We start from the raw sequence: 26,541 nt of genomic DNA on the forward strand, positions 1-26,541 counted from the left end.
GCTGCTGTCCACATGAATGTTGTTCTCAGTGGTCAAATCAAAGTATTTATCTTTGATACCACGTGTAAATATGAACTGTTATATCTTGGTGCTGTCAGCTTTAAAACAAAACTTCCTGTTTGTTCCTTCTTTCCTTGTAACTACTGCATCTGAAGTGTCCCAGTGCCCAGCTCCAATTTAGCAATCCCATCATAGTTCATATAACAACTTCCCGGCTGGGCTTCTATCACCTTCTAATACTGTTTGAATCATCACATTCTTGAAGAGTTTCCAAGGGGGCACAACACAAGCTACCACAGATGTTGTTCAAGGACTGATCCCCAGTTGGCAGCAGAAGGTATGAAAGTTCTTTTGAAGGGGGCAAACATGCTGTCTGATTAATGACAACATTAACTCTGTGACCCATGGGTCATATAAGCTTGGGAAGAACAGTAAGTCTTGCGTGAGGTTTTGTCATGGTTCCTAATGATTGCGGAAAGACTGAAACTGGTTAGTTTTTACCTTCATGGCAAGATAAGCTTATTCTGCTCATGAAACCCAACTTCATCCTTGATTTTAAAAAAGGAAAGAGGGTAAAAGCCCATAATTGAAAGGAGCAGCTCTCAGTGCAAGGACTCTGCTTAGGAAAGTAGAAGCATAAAAGCTCAATAGCAGAACAAAGCCATGAGAAGACAGAGTCAGAATTTAAAGAAGCCAAAGCACTCACTGTGAGCCACACTACTAAGGATTAATAAAACCCTGTTGTTTTAGTTTTAAACCAAGAATGCCCAACATACACCTCAACATTCCTTTAGTGTAAACATCATACCCAGCCTACAAGGGAAGAAAACCTGCAGCGCAACAGAGCTTTCCAAGCTCTCATATTACTGGTTCACCACAGCACATCCATCCAGTTCTAACTATACACACATAATCCCTGAGCTAAGGACGATGGTACTTGTGCAGTGCCCTGGTGCCTCCAGCTCACCCTGTAATCGTCCTTCCCAATGTACATTATCCTTTCCAGCAGCATCAAGAAGCTGTCTCATTACTACAAATCCACACCTGCTGAAATTTAGCATCTTCCAGTCCTTTGCTCTCAATCCAAGTAATCATCTGAGCCAAAACCTTCCCTGGCACCGGCCCTGTCTGTGGTGGAATTATACCACGGATGAGTCTGGCCCACCACATCTTGAGCAAAATGCCTATTCCTGGGAGCAATGTTTGCAAGCAGCAGTATTAGAGAACATTTAAGTCCAGGAGTCTTTAGCCTCTTAAGGGGGATTTTCACTGGTGCAGTTCCTTAATCAGGGATTGTTACCATACCAACAGCTAATCATGTGGGCTGATCCCTCCACGTCTTGGGAATGCTTCTGAGGTCTTAAAGCCATACCTCCAATTTTCCCCAAAACTTGACTGTTCCGCTCCATGGCCTGGCCTAGTGCAGAGAGAATCTGTTTCATAGGAAAACAAAGCAAAAGTCTGGCTAGTAACAAGCTTACCACAAAGAAGGAATTCCCAGTCCTTGGCACTGAAGGTAAAAGCTTCCTTTTACCCTTGACAAAGGCAGAGTTCTTTATGTCCCAGTGCAGAGATTCGCTGCAACACATTGAGACACCAGCGGTTCATGCATCCCACTGCACTGTGCCTAGACCATGGATGCACAAGAAGAGACAACCTTTGCTTCATGGATCTCTGAGGGAAAATATCCGAGAAAACAAACTGCTCCAGAAAATTAAGCAGCTTCTCAAAGTCACGCAATGAGAGCTGGGCACAGAAACACCATTTCTGATTCTCAAACCACCACCTTAGACAAGCAATTGTGCTATTATATTTTACACAATGATTCACAACAGCATTCCTAATTCAAAAAGCCATCCTCTGAATCTCTGGAACCTATGTCCTCATTCTTTTTGATGTATGCCAGCTAAACCAGACTCAAGATCCTCAGTACATCTGAATTCTTATTAATGGCTATTCTAGCTTTCTGGTTTTGACTGAGTGGCTCCATGTCCTCCTCTCTCAAGTGCTTGGGTGTTGGCACACAAGGCTACAGCATTCATCTCCCTTCACAGCAGGCAGCACATTTATCAACGCTCATCTGAGCGAGTGAATGTGGCAGGACAGTTCTGACTGGCAAAAGCTCTTGATGGAAGCGGAGCTGCCTCAGCTTTCACCCGTGATTCAGATCTGTTTACATTTTGTGAAACCTCAGGAAAGGGGGGATGAAAAGCTCTGGTTCAGTTGAAGGCATGGTGTTAACCCCAGTGCTAATAATTAACTCAATTATGCTGAATTAATTTGATGTAATTATTGGTGATGGCACAAAGACAGCGGCCTAGAGAAAGTTTGAGAGACAGGAGGAACAGAAGTCTGAACAATATAAAATACCCCCTAAATAGCATCTTTTTTTTGCCAGCATGAGTCAAAGACACAGAATGAGTTCATTACAGTCATCTGGCTTCACTCAACCCACCAAATTACCCCCACACCCAGACAAATAGCTGTGAAATCCAGCAAGTGAACTAGAATTAAAACATGCCCTGACGGATTTGACACAGCACTCAGCACAAGTGTCTTTCCCCATCCTATTATCTAAACAATACAGATTTAATAATATATTTAAGGGCTCCACAATGCTTTTCCTTTAACTGAAGACATTAATTAAGAACATTTTCTTGTTGTGGTGTTGTCAGTTGGGTGGGTTTTTGATGAACAAGCTGCAGAGCCCTTATGGAGGCTTTTCATTTGATCTGCAGTTTTTATCCAGTATTTTCAGACTTATTCAGTTCAAAACAAATCCCATCTATAAAAACAAACACCTATCTTTCTCCTTCCCCATTTAATACTTCTGTGATTTGCTTTGAAGTGGTGTAACAAATAAATTCCTTGCTATGAAAACACACATTTTACTGAGGTATTTTTAATTCTCATGCACTAAATAAAATCACTGGAGAATAGAATCAGTTGTGATTGTCTTAATTCTTGGGGAGTCGATTAAACTGAAAAAGTAAATTCTATGTAAATTAACACCTTAAGTATCATCAGAGTTGCTACAGGACACTCTCAGCTCCTCCCTCCACTCCTGGAGGAAGCACACCAAGACTTACACTCCCATTTACAATTAAGTCTCCCATTACCTTGTTTCCACCAAGCTTCATCATGTATATGGATTTAGAACCATGGGTTGTTATTTTCCTGTTGTAAAGGATTCAAAACTTAAGAGTTCAGATTACAGCATCACATATTTAATATTTTACAGTCCTGGAGGACTGATAGTATCTAGCCCTGAAGGGCTGGGTGCCTTTGCCTGTCTAGCTTCAGTCTGAGATGCTACTTGACTTACATTTGTCATAATGCTGTAAATACACGAGCTTCTGAGCTTCCACTGCATTTGTCATCATCCTTGTGACACGAATAAAAATATTACTTCTAACATCACCCGTTCCGTGTGAACAGAGATGTGTAGCTGTGAGAAAAGCTGTAAGAAATGAACCGTATTTCTCTAATTTGCTAAGTAGGTGCTGCTGCCATGCCCACAGCTCACATCCACATGAGTTCTGATGACTCTCAAATGCAGCTGATCTTTCAGAACTCGTTTTAATTGCCATCAGGCTCTGATCAGACTCATTATTTCAAAGTAGGCCATATTACATGCATAATTTATGCATTTGATTTCAATAGATCTTTTTCTGCCCAGTTCAGAGAGGGCAAAAAGTGTTTTCCATGGGGAAGCTGATAACATTTCCTAAAGACCCAAACTGACTTTCGTCAAGAACAACTTGTTTAAAATATGATTTGTGAAGAGACACATTTTGAAGTTAATTTAGTGTGATGGATTGTTTGAAGTCTCCTACATTTATTTGGACAGCTACTGCAAGTTTTCTCTATGCATATTTACCAGAAACTAGCTTTAATTTATGGAGCTGACAGTTATTGCTGGAAGTAGTTAAAAGAAATAAACTGAAATGGTAAATATTGCCATAGATGAATTTATGTCCAACATAAGGATCTGCAGTACTGGGATTGTATCTGTACTGGGACTCCATTTGGAGGAAGCTGCTACAGGCAATGCCACTGAGGCAACATTCCAGTCACTAGCCCAAATTCTTGCCTTGTGTAAATCAGCACATTTCCGTTACACCACAGAAACTTGTTTTCCAGCAACCTGGATGGCTGAATAAAACTATATGGGGTTTCAGACAACTCCTGCAAGTAACTGGGCTAAGCTGAGATCCAAATTAACAAAGACTAGGCATTAATTCTTTTTTTCAATCAAAGTAATTCCACTCAGGAAGCAATCCACCTGAAGTGGAGATGACCACAAAGGAGAGGGCAGTGGCATGTCCTGCCACAAGCTGGAAGGAAGCCCAGCCAGTAACATTTTAGCCAGCACCAAAGGAACAAGAGGAGATGCATGTGGTCTCTAAAACCACTTCACACCAACCTGACAACGAGAAGGGTGTCTGCCTAAATGAGGAGTTCATCAGCTGCTTCCTGCCACCAGCCCACGCCTCCATCCAGAGCTCCCTCTTTCACACCCCAGCTCTGCTTTTCACTTCTGTCGTCACAGACTTGATTTTCCCTTTCATGGATTTTTGCTGGAAAAAGCATCACTGCCTCAATTGTCTATTTTCAGCCTATATTTAAGAAAACCCTTTAGTTCCATTTGTAGCCACATCCTGTCTCAGCCTCCCCCTCTTTTTGTTCCTAAATATAAGGCTGATGCCATTTGATGTGACATGACAAAATAGCACATTTGCATTGGCAGAAACTTTCTCTCAACAGCAGTAATTAAAGGGAGTAGATGAGACATTGCTGAAATTGGTGTTTATTTAGCCTGAAAATAAAAGGCTTGAAGAAGACTTGAGAAAGATGTTCAAGTGTCACAAACATGAAATTCATCGATGGGTACCTTCTTTTACATGCTCCTCACTGCAAAGCAAATGGTTGTTCAAACAACGCAATCGATTTAAAGAGATTAAAAAACCCCAGCTATTTCTGCAGACCATATTCCTAACCAGTGAAAACCATTTAATGTGTTTCTTTGGATTATAAATAGTACCAAGACACTTGTGGTTACACAAAAGACAAGGTCATTCAATCTCTAACTTCAGAGAGCAGACTCTCAAATCGAGTAGCAGAGAACTGAGATCTCATTGACTACAGTGAAAATGAGGTGCTTAAATATCTTCATTATGAGCTGAGCAACAGCAAATAGCATTCACCTTCACCTACAGCACAGGGTTTTGTTAATTGTGGGAGACGGGAGCTAAGAAATGGCAGCCCAGGGCTCTGAGTGCAACAGGATTCATACAGCAAATAAAATCCCACAGATCTACAAAGTTATGAAACCATTTACTGTGCTCAGCTTTGCTGAATGGATCCACTCTGCAGATACTTCACAGGATCAGACACTGTCAGCTTCCTGCACTGTATCCCATGATGGATGACAGCAGTGGAAGGCAGTGGTGGGAGGGAGAGCAATGTTTGGAAGTTGAGGGTGTTTTCTTGATTTTTAGAAAGTAAGTTTAGTTTACTTAATCTGTGTGAAGCACCCACAGAGAAGTCTGATGAATGTTCCATAGGCCACAGGATTTAACACACATATGCTTTCAAGTGATACTTCCTGCTCTCAGAAGTATCTTCCTCCTCTTCTTGTTCACGAGGCTATTCTTTCAAATCCATCTGTGATTGGCACTACCACTCTGCTTAAAGCTGGCAGACCACATTCTGAGCAGGCTCATTTTCATCCTCACACAGATGGCATCAAGAATTGGGCAGGCCAGAAAAAAATCAGTTTGCATATTATGCCTCAGTTTTTTATGGGTCAGATTACCACTGAAAGCCATCAAAATGGCAACCCATATGTGATGTGTCTGCCATTGGAACCGAAGTGATACACCATCATAATCTTAACATGGCTGGTTAGAAAAAGTTTCATTAAACATTAATCAACCTCTGATAATTAAAAAGATATTTTTCTTTCCAATCAAATTTTGACTTTGACAAACCAAGCAAAATAGCTCTGGTGAACCAAAAAGGGAAAGACATTATCACATCTTCATCCATGAAGAACTGCACGGGCAAGGCTCTCTTGGCAGAAGGTACTTTAGCTTGTATGCCAAAGACTCATTTGGTGAGTGAGCCAGGTGCAGATGTTGGCTGTGTAATCTCCTCTAACTTCTTTGTTCTACAAGCCAGAAAACTCTTCCCACAGCTTTGGGGGAAAAATGGAGGTATGAAGAGCTTTTTGTGTGTTTTCATTAGTGCAAGGATATCAATTGTTTTAAAGACATTCCCATAGAAATAAGAAATGTGTTGTTAGCAATACACATAACTATTAATCATAGATTCAGCAGAGCGTGGTGTCCTATGGATACTAAAGGGATGCTGAAACAAGGTAACACACCTGGCATGCTGTTCCGGCCTCCCTGCAGTAGCCTACCAGATAGAATTGCTGGATTCCATGATCCACAGGGGTATAATGCCAGATGCTCCAGCATCCATGCTTCTATATTCACAGGGTTTAAAGCATGCAAGTCTGCTCCTGTGAGATATCTATCAAACATTAAAGACATATTCTAAGTCTCTTGCTATGTTATCATGGCACCTGAAATTTGAACAACTTTTATGCTAAATAACAGCCAAGGCCACCACCCTCTGTCATTACCAATGGGAAAATGTTTCCTTTCAAGTTTTATGGCCCCTGACTCTTCTACATGATACCCTGGTTAAGATACTATACTGACACTTCCGGTGTTTATTCTCAACCAGATACAATACATACAGCAAGAGCAGATTCTCTCTATCATGCTGAGATTCCTAATCTAGCTGCTGTCCTGACAGAAGTATGAAAACGTTGTTTCCTCTGGTATCTTTACTGGCAATTTGCAATTAGGTTTCTGCTACTGCATTTATCAGCATGGCTGGAACAGAAATAGGGGTGATCCTGAATACAAAGTGCTGGTTAGAAATCTCTCCTGCAAACATGTACATCATACAACACTTGTTTGGGATGTGGGGGCATTTTCACCTTTTTTCCCTGTGTGAGGCAAATGGGCTTCTAATGATTTTCATAAAAACAAACAAGAACTCACAGCATTCGGAGCAAAGGAACTTCAATTATCTTCACAGATTACGTCTGTCCAAGTCCAACAGTAAGCAAGAGACCTGCAGAGAAGAATCAATTTTCATTATCTGTTTCTCCACAACTGACTACTTAAAGTACCATCAATAAAGAAGTGCAGAGAAGCCCATCTAGAGCACAATTTATCAGTCTGTAAGCTTGCACTTTTGTCTAACTGGTTATATTAAACTTAAATTCATGGCCTTGATATGAACAGGTCACTGCTTTTAGTAATCTACTCAGCAAAAACATTAATAACTCTACACTACAAGAAGATACAAGTAGAGAGATATTCCAAAGCACTCAGTGCAACTGAACCTTCAGTGTTTCCTGTCCTGAGTTTCTGAAGATAATGAAGCATTTAAGGAGACTGACAGTTTCCAGTGTTCAGAGCTCAGTGCAATGACAAATTCAGAGATTTACATATCTGTTAGAGCAGAACACTGCTTTGGAAAAGTGTTTATTGACATGAGGGCATCTAGGAACTCAGTAGAATTAAGAAGTCATAGGCCTGGATGGTTATTTGGCTTTCCATTTCCACTGCCACAGTGGTGCAATCTCATCCCAAAACGCTCCAGATGACTGACTCCATATGAGAAACTCCTGCTTTTTCAAATGCTCAGTTGTACAGTGAGTGAAGGTATAGTCATCTGCAACACAGGTGAACTTCCCATAGGAGGTGATGTGAAAAAAGGACCTAGAAGAATAGATTCAACTATAAGCCAGTCCTGCATCTACTGAAGTTTTCTAGCGCTGGTAGAAGAGCTGCACACAAGAAGCTGCATGACATTATTTTCATCCATGATATGAATATTCTGTATAGCAGATAGGACCTCCAATACCTGCCTTGGATTACTCCTGCAGAAAACACTTATTATTCAGCATTGTTAATTAACATTTAGTAAATGTACCTGCAGTTAGTTATGCCATTACAATGTCCTTTCAGAGGTACTTCATGCTTTGCTGTTAACACATAGCCAGTATAATAGCCAAAGAGCAATGCAATTAACTTCTCCATAGGCTGAAATTCAAACCAGCAATTACTTCTGTAATTCATTTATCAAAGCATCAGACACCTGTGCTTAGAAAGCTTTCCAAACCTACTCAAAATACACCCAGCTGAGCTTTGAGAACACAATAAAACAGTATCACTGCTATACATCATTGTTTAGTGATAAATACTGCCTAAGGTCTAACTTGAATTTCTACTTTGGAGGTAGAACAGTCTTTAAAGAAAAGCTAGTTTATGTCAAACTTCTGGTTGGTACATTTCTGGCAGTGTGTAAAGGATGTAAATGTGAGTTACATTCCTAACATGTTTACTAGCTGGTGTAGGTTAGTTAAAGCAAATAATCTCCAACTTGCTGCACTATTTTTACTACCTAAAAGCCCAGTATCTTCTCTTGCTCTTAGAATACAAAGCTGATCTGCACTCCGTCACTTGTATGCATCGTATTGATGGCAATATTCCTGGATGTTGGAAAACCGCCACCAAAGAGCTGCAGCCTGGACAAACATCTGCACGGTACTTAAAAAAATCAAGTTCTACTGTGCCCCTAAAACGCATTTGAGGAAACACAGGTTTGCTTTGCAGTGGAAGTGTGTTTGCACTTGGCAAGCAGAACTCGGAGCTGATGTTCATTCCTGCCTAGGACTGAATAAAAGTATTGTCATTCAGTATCTTATTTATTGTATATCAGACACACTATATTCTGAAGGAACATAAAAATTCTATATGTGAAGACTTGACACTTTAATAAACAGCAATTAAATATAACGTACTAGATGGAAGCAGGTATCAATCTGTTATTTCTAACACAGCAGAGATTACTTGTCAGAAAGTTTGTCTTCCTGCCACTTTGCTGCAGTGGGCAGACAAAACCTGAAGCCATATACACATTATTTTTAAAGGGTTGCCAATGTTTGTTAGCCAAGTGATGAATCCCATTTACTCCCAACACACCAGTGCTTGCATATCATAACTCTGCTTCCCACTGATGTTAGAAAAGGATCAGAACCAACAGGCATTCTCATTTCTCTCTTCCACAGCACACACTAGTCAGCTTTTAGGGAGAGCAACATTCCCGTAATAATCCAACAAGACCGGTCCCTCATTTGTGAGCAACAAGAGAGTTAATATCCATGACCCAAATATGGAGACCCATTTTCAACTTGCTGAAAATTGCTTCTTAATCCCAGCTCTCGAGGATTTCCTCTGAAGCCATCTGCCACGCACGCGGGTGCTCTCTGCCTGTGTATGGGCAGGATTACCGCAATGTGGATTCTTTGTGTAACTTAATACATTTCAGCATATTACAAAAATTAGTCAGAATTTCCATTCTTTTCTGATTCCAACTGCATATCACAAAAATGACTGTAAAAGTCAAAACCAGCGATAAGTTCACTCCAAAACTGACACCCTTATTTACTGCAGTATTTACACTGCAGCTTGGATATATTTAGTCAAACATCGGACAGGGTTTAAGCAAATACTAATGAGTCATTTAACCAATATAACTTAGGCACATGGTTAAAAGTAAGGTGAAGCATTTCCCTGGGTAGGAATGGATTTCAGCATGTGTCTTCCCAACTACAGCACAGTTTGAAGACTGGAAATTACCATTATGATAACTAGAGACAGAAAAAATTTCCAAACACTATTTCAAACCTACTGGTCAGCCTTTTCCTCCTCCCAAGAATCTTTCTGCAGTTGGAATAAGGAAAATTTGCATAGTTTGAAGCACATGAGGTGACAAGGTGACAAGGTTTTGGAGGACAGACAGGCCAGAGCCTGGGAAATTCTTTGTTTCACAGAGCACACATGAGCACACGCAGCTTTGCAGGGCTTCCTGCTGGCAGCCCTCAGAGTCCTCACCCATGTTACTTCATGTCACAGCCAGTCACTTAACGTCTAACAGAAGCTGATAGCAACACAACATCCACACCGAAGCCTTCCCCTCCTGCTGAAGATAGGATCCCATACCCTTGGATGCCTTTTCCCTGGAAAGGAGGAGTGTTAGATATGATTAACATACAGGACAGATCTACACATGCAGATGTTAGAAGAATGTGGAAAGAAGAAAAAAGAAACCAAGCAAATCATTTTGTTTCAGCAATAACAGATGTTGGAGCATCATCCTGCAGACATGTTACTTTTAATACAAGATTGCTTGTAAAGTGAGTGAGGGGGTGAGGCCAGAATCAATGCCCAATTACCCTCGTATTCCAATGTTTCCATTTTAATGAGCTTCTCCATGAATCTGTCCTTTTAATTTTCCTTTTCCAATAATCATATCAAAATAGCTTTGTCTTAAATATCAGTGAAAAGAAATTCAGCTGCCTAAAAAAATCCAACCCTAAGACAGCTGGTGACAGGTTCTTAAAAAGGACATGTCACAGTGTCCTTTACTTCTGCATCAGCCCAAAACAGTTCACAAAAGCCTGTGGCACTACTTGGGATTAGACCTGCGAGACTGAAAACAGCTTCATGTCCCAGTACATCTGCTTATAGCAAATGGGTAGTAAAAGACTGTAACAGTGCTATGGTATTTGCAGATATATCAGTGCTGATAAAACAAGCAAATGCATAATAAATAGATTAAAACCACCTTTCTCTGGGTAAGGGAGGGATCAAGTGAAGTCTGATCTGCATTCCAGCTGGGGAGTAGCCCACTTTCCTGCTAGATTGCATCTGCCACTCACATTATCAATACTGCACCATAGCTTCTTTCCACTTTCTTAAATTTGGCCAGTGATGTTGAGGAGCTGGAGACACACCAGGGATTGAGTAGTGCCAGTGCTGTGGCTAGAGTATAAAACACAGCTGCAAGCACTTGACTAATAACATCCAACTCCTCTACTAAACAACAGGAACCTAAGTAATGTCCAGCTATTTATCAGAACTGCTTGCATGAGGTAGATGTGAAGCCTACGATGTTGTGTGGATCCTCTGGGATATACTGAGCAGCACAGCATCACACTGCAAAAATAAGGCTTAGCGCATGTTGGAACAGGAGAGCCATCCTTCACCATGTACATTGGCACACAAAGCTGTGACAGCAGCTTCTGAATTGTGACTGATCTCAGATACAGTTTCTCTTTAGGCTGCACCCCCTTCTCTTTAATGCCAGGCTGCTAGTACACCACCCCAGAGTCTCATGTACAGAATATTTACATCCCACTTTCCTTTACAGTGAATTACATTGAATATCATTAGGACCACGGGGCAAAAGAAGAGTTACCAGCAGCCTTTAGGATGCCTGGAATTCAGACTGATACATTAAGAGTGTGCCATCACAGTGGCAGCACATACAAATACAACAGCTACAAATGGTTGTTGTGCTTTGAGCTCTGTTATCTCTTGGATGCCATTCTCCATCAGAAGTATTTTCCAAATAAATTTGCTCAGCTGTGTATAACATGGCCCCTCATTAGGACAATGTGGAATCCACAGGCAATTAATACCCCAAAAGGGGCTGAAGCCATCCTTCATGCCCATGTGTAAACCCGCAGGCTTTTGATGGCTGCCACGTAAAAGCTGTCAAACCAAACAAAAATCCTCACCAAAAGAGGTAAAGAAACCCCCAAGAGCCACAACTGTTTACAACAGCCTTCTCACAACTCACTGGTCCACCAACACCACAGGAATTAGTGATGCGTAACTAACTGATACAAACCTCCTGAGGGAAGCATTGCTGCTGGATATCTTGAGATGAGAAATTTAGTCCAGAAGGATAACTTGGATGGACAGCTGAAAAGCTTTAGTTCTCCGAGTAGGAAATGAATTGATCTGGCAAAGAAAGCCCTTGAAGGGATATTATTATGTCAAAAAACAGGATTAGGAAAAACATGGAAAACATGGATGCTGTAATGGAGAGTTGTGCTGCTACAAAGACTATGATTTAAAAATTGTTTAAGTGTTTCCACAACACATTCTTTTTTTTGATACTAAATGCACATGGTCTATTACAACACTCAGGAGAGGATTTATAAGCTATTATGCTCAACAAAATCAGTCATTAGATGAAAAGGCATGGAGCAGCTATACATATAAAGGGGGAATGGGAATCTGAATCAGAGTGGACTTTGTATTATTGTTATAAAGTCAGAGCAAACAAAACTAACTTGTATGTACAGCTATATCATAATCTGCAAAAGCTCAACAACCTAAAGGTTTAATCTCCTGCCCAGGACTTCACCGAGTCATACCTATAGAATACTGAGTCAGATATAGCTAACTTGACGGAGCAAATCATTGCAAGCACTCTGTTTCAGTGTAATTGAATGCAGGACAGAAATCATCATGACCATTAGCCATGATGTTGCAAACAAAACTCTTAGCAAGAGGCATACAATCAGAGAAGCACACAATCAATTCAGATCAACTCAACTGCTTTGTTCAATTTGTTGCTACTGAAATCAATGAGAACAAAAAGCCAACTGTGGGACAACCAGGAAGCCAGGTCTCTGAAAGATGCTGTTTCCAAAAATACCACCAGAGCAACAGTATTTTCTGTTCTGATTAAATATACAATCCAGAAGATGCAACATAAGTACTGGTGTTTTAGGCTCCTTCCTCCCTCCCCCAGCACTGAATGAAAGATACAGCAGAAACAAAGTGCTCAGATATTATTGTACCTATTTTAATTTGGAGGCAGAGGAAGTTATGTGCTCCTCTCCCCACTCCAAAGCGCATTACTTAGGGATCCTGCTCACACAAAACCAAGTGGCTTGTGGTGGGCTTTTCAATGCTCCACCATCTAGAGAAGATAACATGCTGTGGAGCTATTTTAAGAACATCTCATTCACAAAGGTCTCAAATTTAATCTTCAGAGACAGAGATGATTTTCTTGCTGCTTCAACATCTTTACTGGCATGACATTTACTTCAGAGGGAGTTCATTTGCTGTTCCAACATCAAAATGGAGCAAGAGCAGCTGCCAGGAGAGGGATAAAAGGAAGCACTGGTGACAAAGAGCAGCAGGGTCATTTCTGGTGCAAAGGAATGTAGAACAGAGAGAGCTGCAGCACTGTCACTTTCCCCAAAAAGCCACAGGGGATAAAGACCCCCCCTGCCTCCTGCAACTGGTGTTTAGCAGCAAGAAGGAAAATGAGACACAAAGAACTAAACAACCAGGCTCAAGTCTTTAAATTGCAAATTATTATAAACCAGCTTTAAGCACCTGAACACTTGCAGTTAAAGCCAAGCTCATGCTTCACCTCTGCAGTGAGTAAAGAATTCAGCAGCTCCTTCAGAAAAATCCAAAGAAAACACATGGCTAGAAAGCACTACAGAGGATGAAGTTCAGCGTTTCAGAGGTTATCATCTTTGGGATGAATTCAAGCCCCAGTGCCAATCATGAACTCCACATCTGTATGTTCGGTACAGCAAAGAAACTTGGGGCAAAGCTACCAACTGCGACATGACCACCACAAAAACTACACCATGAGAGGCACAACCAGGGCTGACAGGCCAGTGAAGCAACATAAGTGCCTGTAGAGTCCGATCTCCAGCATCAGAGACACACATGATCTTAGATGACACCATCTGTCACTTACACCAGTTGTCCCCTGCCCAGTGTCTCAGTCATATCACCGCAGCTCTACTCAAGAAAGAGTCATTCCATCATTTTAGTGGCACTTCAAAGCAGTGGCCACATTCCCACACCACTGCTTTAAAAACTCATCTTGGTCAATGTGCCTTTTGACAGAGTAAAAGGCTCTGCTGGGTCATCCACTGGTCTTCACTACTTGATTTCCCCCTTGCCAACTTTAAGACACAAACCATTATACATAAGCAAAGTTAAAACAAACTACTCTCTCCCCTTGCTCGTCACTGCATTGTATGAATAATTTATTCTTTTCCAGTTTTGTAGAGAAAAGGTTTTGAAGATAAAATCTCTGGGAAATTATTCTTTGCAAAGGAAAGAACTAATATACACCAACAGGAATTTAAACCTATGATAGTTTGTGCATATTAATGTTTATTCCACTTATTTGGAGCATGGTGTTTATCTGACTAACCAAGCCCCCTCAAATTGACAGGCATTAACACTGTGTTTATGACATTTTAAGGGCTTCAGCATTAGGGTTTACAAATAAAATATTACCAGGGTGTTACAGAACAGCAAGGACTATCTGCAGTTGTATATCAAGGTACATGTGGCTTGTCCAACACCCACATGATATATCATCAATAGTGCAGCTTTGAGTACTCCTGGTGTGGGTCAGAGGCAAATCTGCACAGGCATTTTATTATGCTTCGTTCCACTTAATGTTACTTTTTCTGCATTAAAGGGTCACAAACCCCCTACATGCCTAAGGGCTGAAGGACATTTATGCACAATATTCAGCCATGAAATCAAAAGACTCTAATATTCAGAGTCCTGTTTTTACAGGTAGTTCTTGTGGTACAAGAAAAAACCACAAAACCTATGTCTGGAACTGGACCGTAACATTTGATACTGTACAATATGATACAATCTTCTATGGAGAATTTTAAGGCTAAAACACTGCTGAGGAACATCAAAGAAATAGAATTGGGTGATTAAAAATTGACTTCCATCCCTTGCCTTTATGCAGAGTGCTGTCAGACAGATTATACCCCTGCAAAGCAACTGGGAAATCCAAGGGGAAAATAAATCTCTTGAGTCAGAAAAGATCAAACTTGACCACGTAGATTTTCCATAAAGGGACAAGCCTGTGTCCTGTGTTTCTCATGCACAGTATTTGCTTTTAGATGTAGTTTAAGTGAGTTTAGCAAAGGGCTCCTGAAAATCTAGCTATACCAGCATTCATTCTCAAACAGCAGACTTGCTGCTGCTTTACAGCACTCTTACTGTGAATAAAATCGTAAGAGACAGATGCATGTCCCCATGAATAACTGTCTTCACCAGTAAGAGATTAGAATTGATCTGTCATGTTTCATCAGCAATAGTCACCAATCACATATCTCCATGCATCACTGGGGATGACAAATTAGCTGCAATCAGACCGGGCTTTGGCAGGCTCTGGAGCAATGTCTGTACCTGCCCAGTTCAAATTACTATGGTTAGATTTTGCCAGCTTGCTCATCAAGAGGCTCAAGCTCATTGAACAACTCACAAAACACTCCTCTTGCTCAAAGTTATATGAGCCAGCTCTGAAACAAGCTCCCCTCAGCAGCCTCATGCTCCTTATGCACAGGCACTAAATGGCACAGAAGCACTGACATACAGTAGTACACGATTAATTCATTCTGCAGCCCTCTTCTGAGTAGGAGTGATTCATACAACTAACAGGCAACACTCTTAAGGAACAGACCTGCAGTGAGGAAATGAAGGGTCTGTTAGAAGCTGGGTACTTTGTCTGCAAGTTTCATGTTTCCTTAATATTCTTTTAAAAGGATTTTTTCCTTAAACATACCTCTACATGAATCAACTGGATCTTGTCCCCCTTAATTTTCATAGCATGAAATACCCAAAAAACAGCTGAACTGACAGTCTTAAGCTTCACAGCATGACAGAGGCCAGGGACACCAATTAAAAGTGTTTATAAACTCAGTGTAGGAGGAAGATATACTTGTTAGGGTGGGTCATTCAACACTGGCACCTCACATAACTCCATATGGACAAGCAAGATAAGCATATCCCTTCAGCTGCCATCCCACCAGGCTTTCACCAAACTGGAAAGAGCTGGTTCAACTCCAAAGAACAAATGAAAGATGGGTAATACGGCTGTAGCTTTTACTCCAATTAAAGCAGCTCCCAGATTTTATTGCACTTTACAGTCATGGCAATTGGAAAACATGGTTTGTAATGTCCAGTCAAGAGCTGTCAGGAAAATTGATGACAATGCCAGGACTGCAAGGCAGTTCACCCATTCTACTCTCATTGCTGAAAACACATCTACACGACAACCTCTAATGACACCTTAAGAGTGTTTAGACAACGGTGTGTGAGGAGAAACACTGTGCTGGATATAGTGTGCTGGTTTGGGCAACTAACCTGACTCACAAACACTGGCCATAGGAGTTACCCCAGATCACTTGGCGGCAGTCAGCCTGAGGGTGTCTGAGCTGCTGGAATTGGTTACTTTCTTCTTTGAGATTTACTAACAATAAACTCTATCCAAAAACTTGAGATGGTTGGTGTTTGATGACAGCCATAAGAAAATGGGTATCAATAAACAATACAAACCTTTCCCAACAATTTACCTGAGGTACCATGTTTTTAAAGAAGCCTGGTTTTCATAAAAATACATTCACAAAACTGTAATGCATCATGTGATGCTTGCACTGGAAGGCTGCACATATGCAACATCAACCATGACAAAGATGTGAGTACAATCCCCACTGTGTTGATCCTTCCTTAAAGGAATAAGGATAAAGAAACAGGATGAGCTTCAGCTGGTACTTGCCTCAGATTAGTTGGCAAATGGTTTGCACATGAGGAAGTGTAAACAGCTGCTTTAAACGCAAATGAGAAGCAGGTCCAATTCCCACCTTTTCATGAGCACAATACTTGAAAGAGCAGGTTCTCAGAAACACAGACCTTTAAAACATGCTACCAGAGACCCAAGTCTGAATTACTTCATATCCACTGCAAAAATAAGCTGGTAAAGCCATCTTACTTAATACTAAACACTGCTCTTCAGTGCATTAGTTCCTTACCCGTCAAGGGTGAGGAGCCTCCAGATTAGGCTCCTAAATTAGTAATCAAAACCACATGTCTGTGAACCCTTCTCAAGAAGCAGTCACTGCAACCGTGCTAGAAAAAAAGGTGACTTTTCCCCCCTACCTCTGAACATTTTGTTTACAACCATAAATTCAACTATAGCCCAGTGGCAAGAACAAGATAAACAATTTCTTTCTTCCTTTTCTTCCCAACATGCAGTTGAAGGTGACTTTCAGCAAGTCCACCAGTGGAAATTAAACTCTGTTGAAAAGAAGTAATTTAAAGACATGCAAACCCGTTAACTCAGTAACATACCTAATTGAAAAAATACTACTGAGACACTCTGCCTGGACTTGAATAATGCCACTGAGCCACCAACCTGCAAATACACATAGAACCCAAGCTTCCATACAATGATTATTAGGCAATTGCTTGATTTTACTACTTAGGAAGATTTTGCAAAGCTAGAGAAAGAAACAAACCCATAATGAAAGTGCATGGGAGAGTTAAAAGCCTTTGAGGCCCCACAGCCCTTCTCTATGGCCAGGCCCACCCAGACTACTTTGTATCCACTTCCTTCCATTGTCTCTCATTCTCCAGAGTTCGATGTGAAACAAAGTCCAAAAGGATCCTCAGTGCACACCATATTCATACCAGCAGCTCATTATCATCTGCACTAACAACTTCAGACAGGCAGCTAGAAACACAAGTTCTAAGAAGTGTTCTGTCTTGTCTTCCAATACACAACATTATAAAATGGCTGCACCACATTTACTCTTCTTTACCTTTTCTAAGTGAAGCCACTGGTCTTCAAACTGTGACATGATAGCAAAACTCCACTATAATTCCAGACTGGAATATTAGCTAAAACCCCATAGAAATGCAACAGAAACTGTTTTAACACAGAAGCTTGTCTTAATCGCCACAAGACTTCTCATTTACATTATCAAAGAGCAGACAAGTACTCAAACCCCATTCTTAAGAAGATTTTGCACACAAGTTGTAGGAATTGCAACAGGCACTCACACTTGGAGCCTCCTTTGCCCCATGTGGTACAGGCGGCCAATGATGCTCAGACACACACACACACACAAAGGCAGATCACAGCAGTTGATACCACACCATCAGGGTGCTGCTAAAACCTCAACACCGCTGCACTGTTAGGCTTGTGTTTGTCTCTCCTTCCAGACAGGGATGGAAAGGCTGTCTCCTCACTCATAGCAGGGGCACGTCTGCATTCCCTGGCTGCCATTGATTTCCTTTGGAACTGCTCAGCCAGTTTAACCGTAAGAAGGAGCCTCTTTATCACCATCACAGTTAATTTAACTCTACCACCATCACGGGCAAGGCTCTGAAAACTGCGAGGTTTTCTTCTGAAATAAAACTATTCATCAGATAGGATTAATGCTCACACAAGGAAATGGAAAAGTGTTAAACCTGCCAGATTTTTATTAATCTCTCTGTTTTAGGGAACACTTATGAAAAGCCACACCGTGTTCCCCAAGCATGCAGATTAATGGTCTAAGTGAACTAAATCAACAAAAATCACTCTGGCCCTAGGTTAAGATGCACTCAACACTTAAAAAGAAACTCTTAAGTGTGTTCTGAGCATGCCACGATAAACTGAGCCTTCGAGAACCAGTTTTAGAGCAGACCTGGCCGTAGTACCTGCTGCTGGCTACCTGCTACAAAGGCTTAAGCCTCTTTTTCTTGTTGCTGGAGCCCACGAACAGGGCTCAGGCCCTCAGCTTCCTCCACACTCAAGCTGCTTCAAGGCTTTACGGTAAAAACTTCGAGATTTACCTTCCTCTCTTCACACTGAAGGGAAAATCCCCCCAAAACCGCAAGCGAACACCCCCCACAAACACTTCGAGGCCAGCCCTCGCCTCCAAGCACATTCGCCTTCCTTTAGCCGAGCTAGGCAGGCTCCTCTGGTGAGGGACAGCCTCAGCAATCCCCTTCCTCTGGAGAGCGGGGCTCAGAGGGAGTCATGCACCTCAGGAAGCCGAGCTCCTCTTCCCAGGCTCGGCCCCCGGCGGGCTCACCTCAGGGCTTCCCGCGCCTCCCCTCAGCACCCACAGTGACCTCCCTGCCCCGCCGCGTCCTTACCTCACCCCGCCCCGGGAACGCTATTGGCTCTTCCCTCCGCCCATCATCCGATTCCCCGCCTCCCATTGGCCAGCTGCCCACCCACCGGCCTGCTCCCCGCCTCCCATTGGCCAGCTGCCCACCCATCGGCCGGCTCCCCGCCTCCCATTGGCCAGCTGCCCACCCACCGGCCTGCTCCCCGCCTCCCATTGGCCAGCTGCCCACCAGCAGACGGGCGCACGAGCAACTTCCTCGTCCGTCCCGCGGAGCCTCACGCTGCGATTGGAAGGCCGGCGGCTGCTCCCCCGGCCATGCCCGCCGATCACTCGCGAGGAGAGCTGCCAGTCACGCCGCCGCCTCGCCTCCGAGTACCATTGGCCCAGTAACCCCTTTTCGGGCTTTCGTTTCTCTTCATTGGCTAATTGGATCGGATAGGGAGCTGCGATTGGGCAAAAAGCAGGTCTCGGGGGCGGAACTCGGCTCAGAGGGAGAGTTAATTGGCCGGCGGGCCGGAGCGGCGCCATGTGATTGGCAGGAGAGGTGAAGAAGGCGGGGCCGCCCGAGGTGAGGGTTGTGTGAGGTGAGGGAATCTCGCGGGGTCTCGCTAGCTCTGGGCGCGGAGGCGCGCGGTGATTGGGCGGCGGGGGTCAAGGGGGCGGGTCTGAGCCAGGGAGTCTCTGCAGCGCCCGAGTCCTATGGGCCGGCGGCGCTGGGTCCCGCTCGGTGATTGGGTGGGGGCGGCTCTCGCGGAGCCTGGTGGGCCGGGTCCGATTGGCTGCGGGCGGGTGTCGGGCGCGCGCCCCGCATGGGGGCGGGGGGGGGGGGGGGGGAGGGTGGCCGGCCCGGGTGCGCGTGCCCGCTGTGCGCTCCGCGCTGGGGCTCCGTGAGGAGGTGAGTGCCGGCGGCGGCAGCGGCGGGCGAGGCGGCGGCCGGGGGGCGGAGCGGCGCGGAGCGGCCTGAGGAGAGCCCGGGGGCGCGCCGCCCCCCACCCCTGCTGCCGCACGCACGCACCGGAGACCCCCCCCCTCCCCTTTCCTCCTCTTCCTCCCCTCAGCCGCGGCCGCCCCGCTGAGGGGGGGCCCGCGGCCGCCCGCGCTCCCCGCTGAGGCGCTGCCCTCCGCCGGCTCCGGGTCGCGCTGTCACGGCTCCGCCGCCGCCCCCATCGCCCCCCGGTCCTCCCCTGTCATCCATTTGTCACCCGCCCCCTCCCCGCCCTGCCCCGGCCCTTCCCCTCACCCTCTATTTTTATCTGCTTCCCACTCCGCTGCCCTCCCGGCCTCCCCCGCGCCCTCCCCCCCTCGCCCCTCACCACTTTTCCTGGGCGCCCGTGCTCGTTTCGGGCCTTCCAGGAAAAGTTGCGAAGTCCTGAGTTGTTTTATTTATTTTATTCTTTCTCTCTGTTCGAGGGAGCAGGTGTCTGAAGGAGGGAGCTATGTAGGAGGTGCCTGGGCGCTCAGGGAGGTTCCGAGGCGATAAGTGCAGAGGATGTGGGAATGGAAGGGGTAAAGTCGTCAGTGCTCTCAGGGTGTTCCAGGGGAGAGACTCCGCACCCTCCTCCTGCGGGGAAGGGGGATTGAGCACCCCAGTTCTATTTCATTAACAAACAAACAACAAAGTGAAGGACAGAACCAAACCCAACCCAACCCAGTGGCCCGAGGATGGAGTTTCAGTAGCCAACCACAGCTGGACTCTTGGGGGAAGAGGGTTCGTGCACGCTGGCTCACGCACACATGAAGAGAGTCTCCAAGTTGTTTGGCTTCACGAAGAGATAAGGCCGGTCGAGCTCAATGTTTTTAAAGGTGGGCCGTGTATGATGAAACCCAACGTCTTTTAAAGTGTAGCAGATTTCATTTTTATGGCCAAATGACAGCTTGACCCAGTTGTTATCCAATCAAAGGGCATTTTTTTGAATGTCTCTTTGTGGCACAACAGCCAACGCAAAAATGATGGCGGCTTACAATGGCGGTACGTCTGCGGCGGCAGCAGGTCACCACCACCACCATCACCACCACCTTCCTCACCTCCCTCCTCCTCACCTCCATCACCACCACCACCCTCAGCATCACTTGCACCCCGGCTCTGCAGCTGCAGTCCATCCCGTGCAGCAGCATGCCTCTTCGGCGGCTGCGGCCGCGGCGGCTGCGGCTGCGGCGGCAGCGATGTTAAACCCGGGGCAGCAGCAGCCGTATTTCCCATCCCCGGCACCGGGCCAGGCCCCTGGACCAGCTGCAGCAGCCCCAGCTCAGGTACAAGCTGCAGCAGCCGCTGCAGTTAAAGCGCACCATCATCAGCACTCACAACATCCACAGCAGCAACTGGACATTGAGCCGGACAGACCTATTGGATATGGAGCCTTTGGGGTTGTCTGGTGAGTAAAGAAAACAAAAACCAAAGCAATTTGTTCCTTTTCATTTTTTACCAGATCATAATTCATCCTTGGCTTTGTCATTTGAATCAGAATCCCAGAAAGCTGCTTACTATGGTTTTCACTGGGTTTTTTCTGTTCTTAGAAAGTTGGCTTCACTTGTTTTTGTTGGCAGGAGGAGGTTTAGAGCGGTGAAGAGCAACCTCTGACTAACAGGCCACACCACCATTCTCCTCTGAGACAAATGCAACGTGCACTTCTTATACATGTCATTAGAATATGCATTCCGTGCAGCTAAGCTGTGCTTCCTAAAATTTCAGGTTAACAAATGAGCATTAGAATATATGATGTGACCTGACTTAAGAGTTAGGAAGTAAAACCATATGAAAATGTCTTCCTTCTTCAGTCACCTGTCAAGATCTTTGTCTAGGAGACTGTTTGACCTGCGGTAGCGTGCTGTGTGCTACCTGAATCAGAATGTCTGAACTTTGCTCTCCTCTCATAAATGTAAATGGGCTTTTTCCGTCTCACGGTAGCACTGCCTGCAGTCCTTGTGTTCCCCTTCCTGCTTCAGAGGGTTCTCTCAGTGGAGCATAATCTTTTGTACTGTATTCCGTGACCACTTTGATGCAGTGTGTGTAATTATTGCCCTCCCCGATCGCTGAAGCAAAGCTGGCATGATTTTCTCTCTTTTATAAATGGCTGTCAGTTTACGGTATTCCGACACGTTCATTAGAGGCACGGAGCTGCCTCGGTGCTGGGGTTGAGAGCAGGCATGTTGCAGCCCACTTCCTGTACCGCAAACACAAAGTTTGAAGTGTGCCACTGTCTCTTGTGTCCCTGCAGAACTTTCCACAGCGCTCAGTCCCTGCGACGTTCTGTGGTGCTCGAGGAGCCTTGCTTTAGGTACAGCCCGAGCTGTAATTCTGCATGAGGGAGAGGTGTTAAGTGGCAGGGCTTGCAGCCTGTGCCAGCATATGGTGGCAGAGCGCTTTGCGGGACAGGCCTCGGAAGAGCAGGACGCAATATTCCTCCATCCCAGCACTTAATGCTGCTCAGTCGTAACCAGATCGTGCTGTAATAAACTCGTGTTTCCTAAGGAGGCTGAACAAGCCGCACAGAGCAGGGGTAGGTTAATGTTGTGGTTGATCTTGTGTTCCTTAATGCAGAAGGCCCTGGGGGTTAATTTAAATGCAAAGCTTTCAGGGTCGCTGGGGTGCTGTTGCACAGGTACTTCCGCCGTGTTCGTGCTGTGGTGCGATATTAAGAAGTTGATAGAAAGGAATGAAACCTGACAAGGAATCTGCTGTAAGAAATGATCTGAAGAAATTTCCATCTGTTCAGATATTTTTTGGATAAAGTGTGGAGTTTTTTTAACTTAATTGTTACAGGCTTGCTTAAATTTAGCTTGTTATGTAAGATCAGCCCTTGCTGTCGTGTGGTTTACCAGTATGGATTTCCTAGGTCTTTATTTTGTCAGTTGTTTGCCAAAAACTAAGGTGTAGAGAGAGATCTGCTTTCATAACATTAAGTAGAATAAGAGGTGATTTAGATGCTTATTTAAATATTTATATATATTTTTATTTAAATATAATGTCGTTAAGAATGCCGAGGGGAAAAAAAGAAGTGTGGAAAGAAGGGTATGCTCTTGACTGACATCGGGTACCAAAAGGGTTCACCCATCCGAGCCCCATGCCCTGCCTCCAACGCAGCAGGGATTGCCACTGGTGGGACCGTGCTTGCAAAGTTGTGACTGCGGCTTTTACTGCAGCCTGGGGGGGAAGAAAGGGGAGGGTGTTAAGTGAAATAAAAGCAGAAGCTTGGAGGTAGCTCCCCTTCGGCATGGTTGCGAGGCTGCGGGCTGAGAAGGTAACCGGTGGAGATGGGTTGCTCTTTGCTCACCTATATTTGAACTCAGTGGTCACTGCTAGGCTCTGGCATTTCATACTAACTTCTGTGGGTGAATGCAGGCTGCGTGCAAGAGTCTGTAAGCAATAATTAAAATGAATTTTAGATGTAATTCAAAATGTGAAAGAATGCCTGTGTAATTTAATTGTAGCTACATGAGATAATGCAGCTGAACAGAAACATCGATTGGGTATTTATAGTTTAAATTGACTTAGACATGAAAAATGTATGCTTTGGTACAAGTGTAACACAGAATTTTGAGAAGCATAAGGCCTAAGCTGATTGTGAATCAGGATTCTCTTGCTTGTCTGTCTCTTTCTGAGCATGTATTTGCACTAATATATAACTGAGAAGTTCCTATCTGTGCTTCTGAGGGAGATGGATGTTATTCTGCAGACAGTTTGAGTATTTGAAGAAGCAGTCTTTCATCTCACTGCTTGGATGTGTCACTGCATTGTCTAGAAAGACACAACTCACCCTGCAGTGAAGTTTAGCTCGTCAAAGAAGTAATCAGAGGCGTGTGGTATTGAGTTTCCCCTTCGCTTACCGAGAGAGACTGTGACTTGGCAGTTGAATTAGCATTTGTCATTAGTTCATTTGTCCGGTACTTTATGATGTTTTGGGGCAGCTAATGTGCTGCTGGAGTTTCTCACTCGTGAAGAGCCAAAGCGTCGTGCTTCAGCATTTTCATTATTAACTCATGCAGGCTTGTACTGCTGGTGTTTGTACACACAGACTGTGCCCCCGCTCATCTCATCACTGTTAACATTTGAAATCAGCTTCCATTGGCACATTAACTCCTTTGAATCCATGTAGCTCTTAAAGTGGACTTAACCCAAGCTGACAAAGCAGGAAAGGCTCTTGAACAATCAGCATTAAATTGCTATATTTACGCGTTTTCATTGTGCATTAACATAGAGATGTGCATGTTAACACCAGAGCTTGGTACTTCTGAGCTCGGACAGCCCAGGTCCTGCAGATTTGCTTAACTGCACCCTGCTTTGGCACCTCACCATGAACCACTTTGGGTACCTCATTTGCTGAAAGCAGCAATTTGCTCATCAAGCTTTCGCTGCTTCATGTTAATGTGTTCTGAAAGTGCTGAAAAAGACCCGGATTTGAGTTCCAGCGATAAGCTCTGTTTGTGCCCCACGTTTCAGACTTTACAGCTGGTTTTTGGAAGTCTCTGTGTGTATTCTGAGAATAAGGAGCTGTCCTTTGCAAAGTGCTCCTGTTTTGCTGGGGAGACATGCTGCTGCCATCTGGTGGGATTCCTACAAGTAATAATAACCATGATTAAAAAATTACCCATTGAATCTGCCAAGGCTTGAAGGGTTTGGAATGAGGGGTGAAGCCTTCTTACCCCTGCAAGAGGTGCTCATGCTGTTGTGTGCAGGGTTCCTACACGGCTGAAGAGGAACTGCAGCTTCTGAGCAGGTAGGCAGGGAATAAATTACTTTTGCTGCTGTTGTTAAAATGCTGCTGCTGAAATGTTGTGAAAATGTCTTGTTGGTTGGGATAGTTCTGCTTTAGTGAGGTAAGGAGCTGTGGCTCTGCAAGGCCTGTTTGTCTCTAATTCTGAGCAGTTATTGTCATTCATCAAAGATTGGGAAACCCAGCAACTGCTTTAGTATTAGCAAAAAGTTCCCCATCTCTGTGGGAAATGTGTTGCAGAGATGATAGATGCTGGTTTCTTGTTTTGTTGTTTTAAAGTTCTTGTTTACACAGTTTTAAATTGCACTGTGTGGGGGTTTTAAATGTATTTTCTTCTAATACCTTTTATTCAGGAAGTCAAACTGCAGTTTAACGTTCCAAATGGTTTGGCTGTTGATGTTGAGATAGGACATTATGTACAGACTGCCGTAACTTTCAAAGGCAGGAATAACTCAGCCTAAATCGACCATTCATTCCTGGCCTTCAGAGCCCTGGAAGCACTAAAGTCCACGCTAAATAAAAATTGAAAGAATATTGCACACAATTGATTGTTGCCTGGATCCTAGAACTATTTTAAGAGGGTTTTATCACTATGCTGATACTAAGCACCGCAGTAGGAAAGGCGTTCCCGGGATAAACTGATAATCTCTTGTTACTTTAAAGGAACGTGTCATGCTGAGCCAGTGTGCAATGGAGATAATTTGTTTTGGACAAAATTGCTAGAATGTATATTAGGGGAAAAAAAGATGTTACAGCTTCAAAATGATGAATAATGGCAGATGAGATCCCCTTCCGACTTGCGAACCACAAGGATGTTTTGCATAGTTAATGCAAATAGTAATGCAAAAGTCCTGCCTGGTGAGCATGGGAAGTTTAGAAAGGGCTGATTGGGAAACATTTGTTTTACCAAACCCTTTAAGACTTTTGGAGTGAGAGGTTTTTTTTCCTCAGCTAAAGCTGTTTATCTCATGACCTTTTTCCAGTCCCTCAAACCTGACCTGTTAGTGGAACACAGTATTCCAACGGCCGGGAAATGTCCCATGTAAATTAGCATTTAGATGGGCAGTTGTTTGCTTTGCTTTAGCCTGTTCCATCTGACATTTTGTGTTAGGCTAAAATGACTTTTTTGTTATTGATCAACAAGATATAAAATGAATCTCAAGTTTATCCCGGAGCTCTCACTGCAAGTGAGACCCAGCACTAAGTGGAGAGCTGTGAGCAAGGAGCAATAGCTCTGGGAGATGGAACAGGATATCCACCAGAATTGGATCAAGAGGCTCTGGAAGGAGTAATCCACACCAATAATGTTACTCAGAGAGAAGATCCCTACAAAACATTCAAAGTGAGCAAATCCAAGACAAATCCAAAGAGCCTTTTAAAGTACTGATGTTACAGCTGGCTAAGATGCAACAACAGTACTAATCAAGAATGTAAGTCCTAAGAGTGGAAAGCATCTACAGCGTGAGATGTTGATTTTTGGAGTGGTGAAATTTGCTTAAAGTAATGGGCAACAAAAATGCTTAATAAGACTAAATACTGAGTATTAAATAATAGGTCAAAATAGTTGAAAAAGAAAAATCCAGGGTTTTTGGAGGCCTTGGCTGTCTGTGTCAACTGCTGTGTGAGAAGGGGCACCCAGAGTGATGGTGTTTGCCTTCCCGAGTCACTGTTAGGTGTGATGGAGCCCAGCTGTGCTGGGGATGACTGAGCACCTGCCTGCATGGGAAATGGAGAAGGAATTCCTTGTGTTACCTATTAAACTGTCTTTGACTCAACCCACAGGTTTTCTCACTTCCCTAATTCTCTCCCCATCCCACTGGGGAGGAGCCAGTGGCTCTGTGGGGCTCTGTTGCCAGCTGGGGTTAAACTGTGGCAGTTTTCCTCTTTTTCTGTGTTCTACTTGAGTGAGTTTTCCTGTTGTCTGCGCTCTGATGCAGATAGGCAGTGATTTCCTAAGCAAGAAACTAAGTCAGTTTTATCCAGTTA

General features: G+C 44.0%; 2 protein-coding genes across 7 annotated transcripts in view; one reads left to right on the top strand and one right to left on the bottom strand.

The window, feature by feature from the left end:
- LYRM9 (LYR motif containing 9) overlaps nucleotides 1–19,209 on the bottom strand; it is a 32,225-nt gene extending 13,016 nt beyond the window's left edge. For 3 of the 6 annotated variants that reach the window (XR_004081270.2, XM_031053699.2, XM_031053694.2), the window contains exons 1-2: nucleotides 19,074–19,209; nucleotides 7,080–7,152 (exon numbers count right to left, since the gene is read on the bottom strand). The gene's annotated coding sequence lies outside the window, so the exon portion shown is untranslated. Of the gene's footprint in view, nucleotides 1–7,079; nucleotides 7,153–18,563; nucleotides 18,598–18,756; nucleotides 18,861–19,073 lie in introns of those variants that run through there. The other 3 variants (XM_031053695.2, XM_031053696.2, XM_031053697.2) reach the window with 3 other exon arrangements.
- Nucleotides 19,210–19,681: 472 nt separating this feature from the next.
- Nucleotides 19,682–26,541, top strand: part of NLK (nemo like kinase) — a 42,857-nt gene continuing 35,997 nt past the window's right edge. Inside the window, exons 1-2 of the mRNA XM_034068931.1 lie at nucleotides 19,682–19,739; nucleotides 20,262–21,216. Coding sequence (XP_033924822.1) covers nucleotides 20,759–21,216 — 458 coding nt within the window. The 5' untranslated portion in view covers nucleotides 19,682–19,739; nucleotides 20,262–20,758. The remainder of the gene's footprint in view (nucleotides 19,740–20,261; nucleotides 21,217–26,541) is intronic.

This window comes from Melopsittacus undulatus, chromosome 13 (assembly GCF_012275295.1).
Source record: "Melopsittacus undulatus isolate bMelUnd1 chromosome 13, bMelUnd1.mat.Z, whole genome shotgun sequence".
Lineage (NCBI taxonomy): Eukaryota > Metazoa > Chordata > Aves > Psittaciformes > Psittaculidae > Melopsittacus > Melopsittacus undulatus.